Below are 11,516 nucleotides of genomic sequence, written 5' to 3' on the forward strand. Positions count from 1 at the left end.
CTCAGATTTAATGTATCCTAAGCTTTTGCTCCCCGAGTTCCCGGCTTCTATGCAGCCACTCCAGCCCCCGACCTTGCCCATTCTGGAGCTCGGCTGTCTGTCTGGAACAAGAACAGAGCCACAAGGTTACACAATAATTTATTGAGAGCCTCCTCTCCCCATCCTTGCAGTCTAGGTCACTTCTTCCGCTTGTAGATTTTGCGTGCTAGCTCCAAGAAGATGCCCCGGGGAAGGGGCGCCGCGTACTGCTCGATGAGACTCATAATGTGGCTGTAACTGTCTTCCTCATACTGCAGGAACACAGCCTGCAGATCCAGCTCCTCGTATAGTGCCTTCACCCGGGCTACCTTCTCTGCCTCCTTCTGCCCGTAATTCTCCTGGAAAGGGTTGGAGGGAGAAAAAAGGGCTTAGCCTTCCCCAGAGCCTCCAGGACCCCTCCCCCCACTCCCCTTTCACATGTTCCAGAACATCTCTAAGGTCATTCCCTTCACTCCTGCCTCCAATTTTCAAGTGTCTCTGGGTCTCAGATCCCATGTTTCCCCTTCCCCACCCCAAATGTTCAGAATATTGGCTCAGTTCTCGGCTTCCTCTACTCCAGGGTTTCTAACCTTAGCACTATTGAAATTTTGGGCCAAATCATTCTTTGTTTGCAAGAGCTGTTCCATACACTGTACGATATTTGGCAGCATCTTTGGCCTCTACCCACTAGATGCCTGTAGCACAGGCATACACCCAGCAGTTGTAATGATAAAAAATCTTTGCTGACATTGTCAAATGTCCCCTGAGGGGCAAAATCGCCCTCATTTGAGGACCACTGCTCTATCCCCTTATCAGCTCAGGGACCCACCACCTCTCTTAGGCACCTGCAAGATCTGACGCTGTTCCGGAGTGGCCCGTTGTAGACACTGAACCACCAGCCAGCTGCATTTGTTGTCCTGGATGTCAGTGCCAACCTTGCCTGTCACACTCGGGTCCCCAAAGAGGTCAAGGTAATCATCCTGAGCAAGGGGACAGAAAAGGAAGAATGAGAAGGCTACTAGGCAGGGAAGGAGGAAAGTTGGTGACTGGTCTCTGCTACTCCTCATGCCTTCCCACCTGAATCTGAAAGAACTCGCCCATCTCCAGCAGGATCTTCTTAGCGTTGGCATGCTCCTTCTCCCCGTCAATGCCTGCCTACAGGGAAAAGGAGATTAATAAACCAAACCTCAGCGATGCCCGCATCTTGCTGGCTGCTTCCTTGAATGGGGTTCCTGCCCTACCGCAGCCCCTAAATCTCTCCTTTCAGACATCCTCGGCTTCCTGGATCTAGGAAGTCCTGCCTAAGGATCCAACCTCTACCCCACTTATCTTTGGCTAGGCCTTCCTGAGAGTCATAAAAGATGAATCCCTTCTGGAGGTCCTCAGACTCTCTCTTCCCTCCCAAGTCTCAGTCCCCAAGTCACTTTGATCCCTCTTCCTAATCTTTTTCTACCTCCCGATTCTTTCAGGATGAAATCTAGAGAAGCGAAGTCAGGGTAGATAGTTAACCCCGCTGTTTTTGAATCCAGTCTTCTCTCTCTCAGCCTGAATTATCTCCTCCCCACCCCAGCCATATTCAGATGCAGGATTTCTTGTCCCCCTGTTACAGGCTGAGCAATGTCACATCCCTCACCTTGGTTAATCTCTACAGTCCTGTAAGGTAGGAATTTTATCCCCATCTTACAGCTGAGGAAACAGAGACTGACTTGCTCAAGGTCACATGGCCATTCAGTGGGGGTGCCAGATTGTGCAAGTTGTCTGCTCTGTGCCTTCCCGTCCGAAAGCCCACATCCGCAGGGCAGTGAGGGGCAAGGAGGCTGACTTACCATGTACATGGCCGCAGCTACAGGAAGGTAGAAGGAGTAGAAAGCTGTCTTATACTTGACAATAGATTTGTACCTGAGTAGGGAGAGAAGATAAACTCCTCAGAAGGGCAATGCCCACCCTCAGCCCGCCCTCACTGCCCAGACGTGATTCCTACTGTCCCTCACCTCTTTTCAGTAAATCTGTCAAGTTCCACATTGCCCTGGGGGGCTGTGATAAGGTCCAAGGTCTGCCCGATCTCAGTCTGATATGAACTCTAAAGAAGAGGAAGATGGCCCATGAGCCAGGCTTTCTCCAGATGTGGGGAACCCCGACACCCTGGGCCCCGCATCGCATACCAGTTGACAACTGGCAGAATCAGAAAAGCAACAGGAGAGAGAAAAGGCCTCAAAACTCAAGGCACACATTCATGCGTACACAGTCTTGTCCACACTTCTTCCAATCACACAGGGACAGAGAAACCCTTCTTGCCACCAGCACCCTTCACCACTCCCTTCCTCGCTTTCTTCCCGCTCCTAGGCAACCCTAGGTATCTCCTGTGCCCTGAAACCAGCTAGATGAGAATGTGCTATAGAGGCCAAGGTTATGCGGACATCCTCTGGGCCCTGGGCCCAGCTCTGTAGCACACCTGCAAGAAGAGCTCGATCAGGTTCAGGTAATAGGGCTGCTCCCTGCAATAGTGCTTCAGCAGGCGGTAGATACATGCTTCCAGAAGCAGAGCATCATTGACGGCATCCAAACCTATGCCTGGCTGTTGGGGGCATGGAGGAAATGAGCAATCAATCTCTGGCTTAGGTTCATACCAAGAAGCATTACCCCAAATACCTCAAACAGGCTGTATGAAACCACCTCCCAGCGGCCTGCCCCATACCCACTGCTACCTTCCCACCCACATTACCTTCTGATACCAGCAGATCTGCCCCCGGCGGGTTAGGGATGAATCCATGATGTCATCTGATACCAGGAAGAACGCTTGCAGCTAGGAGAAAGAATGGAATAAGACCTACAGGGCTCCCTTGTCACTGTTTCTTCTACCAGCAACAGAGCTGCCGCTTCAGACAGTCACTATGAGCTGCGAAGGTCAGGATGGGGAGGCCGAGCACTTGGGAAGTGACATGACCTCTTGGGTTCAGACTCCCCATCTATCAAATGGGACTAAAATACTCTGTTTTGGGGGGTAAGAGACTAAAACAGATCTCTGACATCTCTAATCAGCCCTAGATTATCCCTGGTATCAGGGAGACCATGAAACACCTTCATATACTGTTTTCCTCTCTTATCAAAAACTTCAATGAACGCTTTAAGATTTCTTCAGGCAACTTGACTTTACATGACTTCTTAAACAAAAGGAGGCTGTTCCTGTGTCACTGCCAGCACTGTGCTTAAACACTCCAGTGGTCACGAACACAGCCTTACCTAAAGGAGATCCTTTGGGGGTGCAGGTCTAATTGGACTGAAATCTGACTCCTGGTGACTTTTACCTAGGGGTCTTAAGTGTCTTTAAACCCTCTTAACCATCGGCAAAGGGCTGACTCTTCTGAGGGCCTATCTGAGGGAACGTGTTGGTTTTCCCACCAGACCACGAATACCTTGGAGGCAGGGACAATGTTTCCCATCTTTCATGGTCCCACCCAACAATTTTCTAAGCAATGCTAAAAATCTGGGCTTTTGTGTGAAATCTCTTCTTTATTAAATTTAGGGGACTTGATTTTAAAACATTTTCAAAAACTATTAGTGGTACTATCACATGGGCCATTAGGAAAAATTTAAATAAATTTTTAAAAAAACTATTAGGGGACTGCCAGTTTTCAATCTCTGCTTCAAAATAACCTTATTGGCTCTCGCCTATAATCCTAGCACTCTGGGAGGCCGAGGCAGGAGGATAGCTGGAGCTCAGCCTGAGCAACAGTGAGACCCCGTCTCTACCAAAAAAGAAAAAAAAACCCAAACCCAGCTGGGCATTGTGGCACCCACCCGTAGTCCCAGCTACCAGGGAGGCTGAGGCAGAAGGATCGCTCACAGCCCGGGAGTTGGAGCTTGTGGGGAGCTACAATCACATCACTGCACTCTTCCCCAGGGCAACCGAGTGAGACTCTTGTCTCAAAAAAAAAAAAGGGCAACTGAAAAATAAATAAGTAAATAAAGAATAATCTTTCAGAAGAAATGTATCACTTTTATGGCTGTCCTCTGCTTCAAGGAAAATTTTTAGCATTGCTTGGAAAATTGCAAGAGCTGGGTAGGTCCATGTTCCCATATAGCAACAACTGGCTGAAACCAAGTGGAGACAACTTCCCCAAACAGGGCACATGCTCTCCTAAGTGTATCTTTCTCTGTTTTGCTCCAATCCCCACATCTCCTTGTCTTCTATGCCCAGCTCATCTAGCTTTTGAAGGTATGTAGTTTGCTGGCCTGGCCTACAGGCTTCATTGGTGGCAGGGGACTGGGTTCGGGGAGGGGTGCCAGACTTGAGGAGGGTGGCAGTGAACCCAGAAGGGAAGAGTGTTCAGGACTTGGTCAATGACGGGCAATGCTGAGGCGCCTGGCCTAAGGAGAGGAGCAGCTGGCTCAAGGGAAGATGCGATGAGCCCATTCCTCTGCCAATTCCAAGGCCCCAGGCCACAGCTATCTACAGCCATCTGTGTACCTAATGGCAAAAAAGGTTCCCCACATTTGGGAACCCTTGCAGTAATCCACTGTCTAAATACGGCTGTAGCACACTAGAGGCACAGAAACACACACAACCCAGAAACAAGCTCTCCCCTTCCTAGCCAAGGCATGCCCACTCTAGGAAACCTCTTCTCCTGCCTTTCCCCCACCCCTCTCACCAGTTCCACACACCAGCCCACGGTCAGGGCCCGCTGGAGACTATCAGCATCCTGTTTCCTTGGCTCCACCAGCTCCCGGAATGCTACCAGCACCGTCATACCCCGGTTGTACTTGCCTCCAATGGCATTGTACTCCAAGACCTGGGGGCAAGGAGAAAGGGACAGGGGATCAGGGTCCACACAGCAGCCACTCTGAGATGTCTCCCCATCCTCTCCCACTTCCAACCACCAACTCTTCCCCCAGGAAGCTTCTGGAATTGCTACTCTTTGCTCCTTCCCCAAATCCTGGAGCACAGTCAGAAGAGTTCCCCAGAGCCCAGACCCGCTCTCTCTGCATGGTCTTCCCCAGTAAATTTACAGCCTACATAGTGCAGATTAAATTCTGCTCCCAAGCTAAAAACAGGGCTTGAACCCAGGGAAAACTCAGTGTGTGCTACGGGAATCGCTGGCTTATTCAGGTCCCTTCCGCCAGGCTCCTGCCCCATCCCCACCTCTCCTAAACTTCCCCTCACAACCCATCCTTACTTATCCCACCATCTCCCCCTACCCAGGGTTCAACCTTCTGCAAATGAAAAGCCTCCATCATTATATTAAAGACAAGCGCCCTCCAAAGTTGGCCGGAGGACAGTGTGGAGGGGATTCAAGTTAGAGGATCTATCTCCCATGCCTCCAATGGTGTCTCCTCTGGCTGGGACCTCTCACTGCTTTCTGCTGCCCTGCTCTCAACCAGACCTAATTAACTGGGAAAATTTCCCTTTTAATCCCCATCCCAGTGTAGACAAAGCCCCCGTTTTCCTTGGTTCACTTTAGACAGATGAGACAGACAGCATTTGTAAAAAGAATTTTACTAGATACTCCAAAAGAATAAAAGGGGGAAACAATAGGCAAGTTAAGTATCATAGCAATAGTTTGTGTCCCAGAATAGGAGTTTGTGGAGATACAGTAATTTCAGTCGGCCTGAGGGGGATAGGACAACTTCAGACTGCCTTCCTCCTAGGTCTCTGCCAAGGTAGCACCTTATGATTTCAGGACACAAAATCAAAGACTTACCAGGTTCAAGGCCTTCACCCCCCAAGCAAAGCAGCTTGGATGTACCACCTGCTACCAGAGCCAAAAGTCAGGCGGATGGACTGAAAAAGTATACCTGCCTAGGCCCCACTCCCTCCAGGGTGAACCCAGGGTCACTCAAGTAAAAGTCTTCTCCCACATCTGTCAAAAGTTCCCCAATTCCAGGCCAGGCACGGTGGCTCATGCCTATAATCCCAGTACTTTGCGAGGCCTAGGCAGGAGGATCACTTGAGGACGGGAATTCAAGATCAGCCTGGGCAACACAGCGAGACCCCATCTGTACACAAAATTTAAAAATTAGCCTGGTGTGGTGATACATGCCTAGCTACTTGGGTCACTGAGGCAGGAGGACTGATTGAGCCCAGCAGCTGGAGGTTGCAGTGAGCTATGATCACACCATTGCACTCCAGCCTGGGCAACAGAGTAAGACCCTGTCTCAAAAAAAAAAAAAAGGTCCTCAAATTCCAACACATGAACATTGGTGGGGAAAAATTCCCCCAAAAGCCGCCACTGAATCCCACACGTATGCAGATTGACCAAATGCTCACTTCCTCAAGTCCTAAATCCCTCACCTCCTTAAGCCGGGCAATAGCATCTCCTGTCTCTGGGTGCCCCATCTCATCCTCAGTCAGCACCCTGACAATCTCGGAGAAGTGCTGGATGAAATCCTGCTTTTCTCTGGCATAAACGTCCAATTTCTGATCTCCATTCATTCTGAAGGAGGAGCCAAGTGCTCTGAGGAAAAGAAGAACAAGTCAGAAACGTGATCAGCTGCTCCCCTCCCCAAAGCCCCTCACCCCAACCACACTCACCGAGGCTCCTCTGTCCACGCTTGGCACCAGCAGCGGGCACCGTGCCAGGCCCCCAGGACTGGGCACCCATGCACCAGGGAGGGCCGCCGTAAGGAACCCAGCCACCTCTCCCGGGGCACCCAGCAGGGGACTGGCAGCAGGAAGACCCCCACAGATCTCAACCAGCGGGACAGAGGCATCCTGGGGGTGGCATAGGGAGGGGGAACCAAGCACTCCCTGTGGGGGCAAGCACCATAGGCAGATGCATAGTGGCAGCTCCCCAGATCACTCCCACCCCAACTTTTTATTTCTTGACCCAGAATGTCCCGCCCTCTTGTGGACTAAGCTTGGGTACAATTACAAAATGGTATGCAGGGAACAAAAAGTATAGCTGGATGACTAGGACCGGCTTATCCCCACTTAAAATAAGAAGGCTAAAACTGAACGTCTTCAAGGCCGCGTGCATAAGGCTAGGGGAGGAGGCGGGACACAGTAAAGTACCCTAGGAATAGAGGCTGAAAGGACCCTTAAATCGACCTATTTTACAGAAGCCAAGCTGAGGCTCTAGGAAGTAGGAAGATGGGAGCAGAGGCAGAGCCAAATCTAGAACCCAGGTCTCCCCTGTTAGGCAGTGGAGAGGGATGCTCAGGCTCTGAGCTGTGCCCCAAGAATGGGAGAACTGAGGCCAGAATCCATGGATGCTGCGGTCATGTGGTGTGGGGCGCTGGGCCCGGGCGTTCAGAGCCTCTCAAGAAGCGCTGGGACTGCGCAGATAGCCTCCGAACAACTCTGGGCGGGTGGCGAGGGCTCGCAGCAAAAGAGTAAACCGGGGCCCGCGCATATTGGGAGTTCCAGGAAAGCGCATGGGCAGAGTTTGGAAGTTTCCGCACGCCCAGATGGCCAGCCAGTCAAGCCGCCGACACCCAAAACGGAGAAACTCTGACACAACAAACTAGGCTTCTATTACAGAGGTATCGTTACAGAGTTAAGGCCGGGTCTTGAACCCCTGCCTCCAGTCCCATGACGCAGCCTCTCTCACCTGTTCCTGGATGCCGGTTCCTGCTTGGTCTAGATTGTTGGCGGGTACTCCTAAAAGCCGAACCCGCTCGGCGCTCGGCTCTCTGGGTCGAGTAGTTTCCGGTCTCCCCTCACTGTGGGCAGAAATGCGTCCCTAGACTACAACTCCCGGCATGCCGCGGGAGGGACAGAGACAACGCGATCTAGCGTGGGAAGGGCTGGGAGGAGACGAGCTGTGCTGATTGGCTGTTGGCCCTCGTGTGAGGATGGGGCCTGTGACGGGCTACCAATGGAAGGGCAGCGCCCGGGGCAGTCGGACTGGAAGATACGCGATTGGGCGGTGGGCGGGATGGTACTGGAGGCAACCGCCCTGGAAGTAAGCCAGGCAGGGAACGCCCCCAATCTGGCACTGGCTGCCAACCTTTCTCCACACTTCAGTTTTCATTATCTTCCTGTACAGCTGAATGGCAAGTTAGGAAAACCCTTGCAGGACTAGCTTTGCCACTTAATTAGTTCTCTAACTTTAGGCAAATCCTTTAACATCTCTGATTCTTAGTTAACTTCCTTGAAACTGGCGTTCCTCATCTGTTGAATGACGTTAATACCATGAGATAATGTATATCAAGTGCTTTAAGGGCTCAATAAAGATAATATTCAGAGCAGAAACTGGAAGCCTCACCCTACACGTGCAGCTTACCAGCCGGATACTGGCTCTCTGGCCTTGAACCCTCCCAAGTCCTGATAGCCCCAGTAAGTTGACACATCTGGGAAGATGCCTGAAACTCCTAACCGGCTTGGACATAAACGGATTTTGGTACAGTCTATAGTATGGATGAATCTTGAGGACATTATACTAACTAAAATAAGCCAGACACAAAAAGGACAAATGCTGTATGATTCCACTTATATGAGGTACCTAGAGTAATCAAATTCATAAAGACAGAAAGTGGAACGGTGGTTGCCAGGTGCTGCGGGGAGAGGAAATGAGGAGTTATTGCTTAATGAGTACAGAGTGTCATTTGAGAAGTTGAGAAAAGTTCTGGAGGTGGATGGTGGTGATGGCTGCACAACAATGTGAATGTACTTAATGCCACTTTGTACATTTAATGGTTAAAGTGGTCAATTTTATTTATGTATATCTTGCCACAATAAATAAAAAAATTAAAAACCATTGTGCATACCTGGAGAGGAACTAGAGGCAGGTACAAGAAGGTGTCATTATATGAAAAATTACAACCCAGGTGAGGGGTGTGACATTGGTATCACTTGGCAGGGTTAGGTTTGCCAGGCCAGTTGGCATCCATCTTGGGAGAGAAGTCCATTAGTAAAAAATAGGAACCTCAAAGGAAATTAGAAATCGGGCCATCAGAGCTTTGGGTGCTAGGAAACACTTTAGGAAAAGGCACAAATCTGAGCTAAAAAGGGGGAATTCTGACTCCAGTTTCCTCAACCTATACTCTGAGGCCCCCAACAGCTAAACCATCCCATCCTTGCCTACTCAGCCCCTTGCAGCTGCCCAAGCACGTCTACATCATTGTTGTAGCTCTTAATGACCTAAAGCCATTCAGAAAATCCAAAGCTGCATTTTGTAGCAGATGGAGATCTCAGAAGGGACCCCAAGGAGAAGATTGGATGGAAAATTGAGACCAGAGTTTGGAGTAGGACAGCCCCAGAGGAGCAAGTTCGTTGTTTGGCAGGTGCAGAATCATTGTCCTCTTTTTTATTCTCCCCATAAATACCCTATTCATGGAGTAGCTATTGAGTCACTCATTTGAAATCTGTGCTTTTACATGCATATTATCTCATTGAATCAGCACAGAAACCCTGCAGGAATCCCCCTTTAGCCTGAGTGCCTTGGTCAAGTGCCTTTACAGCCCATGAGTGACAGAGCCACACCCAGAATGTGCTTCATCTGCCTTTGAGTCTGCATTTCTTCCTCTCACTACATATACCTCCCCAGAGCCTATGGATTCGTCCCCAAACCCACCTCTTCCTTCCCTTGCTCTCTGGCAGAACCCTAGCTCACTGTGCTCCCACTCTATTCCTGGGCTCCTCTGGAGGTGTGGATAGAAAAAAATTCTGTTTCCTATCTACACCAGCTAAAGAAACCTGTTTTTTTCCTCTAATTGCTACTATTCTCTATACTTCACATATTTTTTATTTTTGTTATAATTATTTTTAATTGACACATCGTAATTGTATATATTTATGGAATACAATTTGGTGTGTTGAGGTATATATATATATATATATATATATGTCATATGATGATCATATCCGGGTATTTATCATGACCATCACCTCATGCATTAAAAATATGGAATATGGCCAGGCACAGTGGCTCACACCTGTGTAATCCTAGCACTCTGGGAGGCCAAGCAGGAGGATCGCTTGAGGTCAGGAATTCAAGACCAGCCTGAGCAAGAGTGAAACCCTGGTCTCTACCAACAATGGAAAAATTAGCTGGGCATGGTATAATGCACCTATAGTCCCAGATACTCGAGAGGCTGAGGAAGGAGGATCCCTTGAGCCCAGGAGTTTAAGGGTACAGTGAGCCATGATGATGCCACTGCACTCTACCAGGGCGATGGAGCAAGACTGTCTCAAAAAAAAAAAAAAAAAAATGGAATGTGGCCAGGCTCTGTGGCTCATACCTGTAATCCTAGCACTTTGGGAGGCCAGGGCAGGAGAATCACTTGAGCCTAGGAGTTCAAGACCAGCCTGAGCAACATAGCGAGACTCTGTCTACAAAAAGGAAAAAATTAGTGCAGGATGATGGCACATGCCTGTAGTCCCGGCTACTTGGGAGGATCGCTTGAGCCCAGGAGTTTGAGGTTGCAGTGAGCAATGATGATGCCATTGCACTGTTGCCTGGGTGACAAAGCAAGACCCTGTCTCAAAAAAAATTTACATGTATATATGAAATGCTTTACGAATTTGCATGTCATCCTTGAGCCATTCTAATCTTCTCTGTATTGTTCCAATTCAAGAATGCGCAGCTGAATCAAGTACTCAATACTTTACTTCTGCCACCAGGTATGTAGGAATTTTCCCCATAACAATTCAATTCTCTAATTCTCTGCAGACGTCAACTGGTGTCTTTCGATTCAATTCAATTCTGACACTATTTACCTGGAGCTAGTGCAGACAACACAAGGTAAGGGCTCAGTCCCACCAGACCAGCCTCTCCCCACTTCAGACACCAATTGTAAGTCCAGGTTGTCTCACCAGTGTGTCTAAACCAACTAGCTATAAATCAGTCTCCCTCAACCCCCTCTTCTGGTTCAATTCTTCCCTTTTCTTTCTTCTCTTTTCTTCCTTCTCTCGTCCCTCCCTGCCTTCCTCCCTCCTTCTTTCTTCCTTCCTTTTTCATTCTTTCTTTCCTTTCTTTTTTATTGAGACAGGGTCTCACTCTGTTGCCCTGGCTAGAGTGTAGTGGCACTACCATAGCTCACTGCAGCTTCCAACTCCTGCACTCAAGTGATCCTCCTACCTCAGCCTCCCGGGTAGCTGGGACTATAGATGTGCACCATCACACCAAGCTAATTTTTCTATTTTTTGTAGAGGTGGGGTCTTGTTCTTGCCCAGGCTGGTCTCGAACTCCTGATCTCAAGTAATCCTCCTGCCTCGGCCTTCCAGAGTGCTAGGATTACAGGTGTGAGCCACAGCACGTGGCCTCAATTATTTTCTAGAACTGCTCACAGAACTCATGGAAACACGTTTACCAGTTATTATATAATAAATGATATGATAAAGAATATGTTAATAGATTAACAGTCACATAAAGAGGTACATAGAGCAAGGTCTGGAGCACAAGATCATCTGTCCCTGTGGAGTTGGGGTTTACCACCCTTCTGACACGTGGGCATGTTCACCAAGCTGGAAGCTCTCTGAACCTTGTAGTTCAGGGATTTTTATGGAGGCTTCATCACATGGGTATGACCAATTATAACTCAATCTCCAGCTCCTTGCC

General features: G+C 49.1%; 1 protein-coding gene and 1 pseudogene across 5 annotated transcripts; both read right to left on the bottom strand.

The window, feature by feature from the left end:
* Positions 1-121: 121 nt before the first annotated feature.
* FDPS (farnesyl diphosphate synthase) lies at positions 122-7,666 on the bottom strand. 5 transcript variants are annotated; one of them, XM_069480479.1, is made up of 11 exons: positions 7,566-7,666; positions 6,548-6,727; positions 6,308-6,470; positions 4,668-4,808; positions 2,741-2,821; positions 2,471-2,593; positions 2,010-2,098; positions 1,845-1,917; positions 1,096-1,173; positions 864-998; positions 122-377 (listed from the first exon to the last, which is right to left on the bottom strand). In XM_069480479.1, exons 2-11 carry the CDS (start codon positions 6,724-6,726, stop codon positions 177-179), a joined length of 1,263 nt encoding a protein of 420 aa, XP_069336580.1. In that variant the 5' UTR covers position 6,727; positions 7,566-7,666; the 3' UTR covers positions 122-176. The 5 variants fall into 5 exon arrangements, with proteins under 5 accessions (XP_069336580.1, XP_069336579.1, XP_069336582.1 ...); XM_069480478.1 differs by having other exon boundaries at positions 6,548-6,763; positions 7,566-7,652; XM_069480481.1 differs by lacking the exon at positions 6,548-6,727 and having other exon boundaries at positions 6,308-6,449.
* Positions 7,667-10,456: 2,790 nt separating this feature from the next.
* LOC138391103 (U6 spliceosomal RNA) lies at positions 10,457-10,555 on the bottom strand (annotated as a pseudogene).
* Positions 10,556-11,516: the final 961 nt, after the last annotated feature.

Source organism: Eulemur rufifrons, chromosome 8 (assembly GCF_041146395.1).
Source record: "Eulemur rufifrons isolate Redbay chromosome 8, OSU_ERuf_1, whole genome shotgun sequence".
NCBI lineage: Eukaryota > Metazoa > Chordata > Mammalia > Primates > Lemuridae > Eulemur > Eulemur rufifrons.

What these genes read in the sequence shown, in the direction of transcription:
- FDPS (XM_069480479.1), bottom strand. Translation starts at nt 6,726, where the DNA reads ATGCCTCTGTCCCGCTGGTTGAGATCTGTGGGGGTCTTCCTGCTGCCA. An exon ending in GCGTGGACAGAGGAGCCTCG is followed by an intron (nt 6,471 to 6,547) that starts GTGAGTGTGGTT and finishes TCTTTTCCTCAG; the next exon opens with AGCACTTGGCTCCTCCTTCA. An exon ending in TAGCTGCGGCCATGTACATG is followed by an intron (nt 1,174 to 1,844) that starts GTAAGTCAGCCT and finishes TTTTCCCTGTAG; the next exon opens with GCAGGCATTGACGGGGAGAA.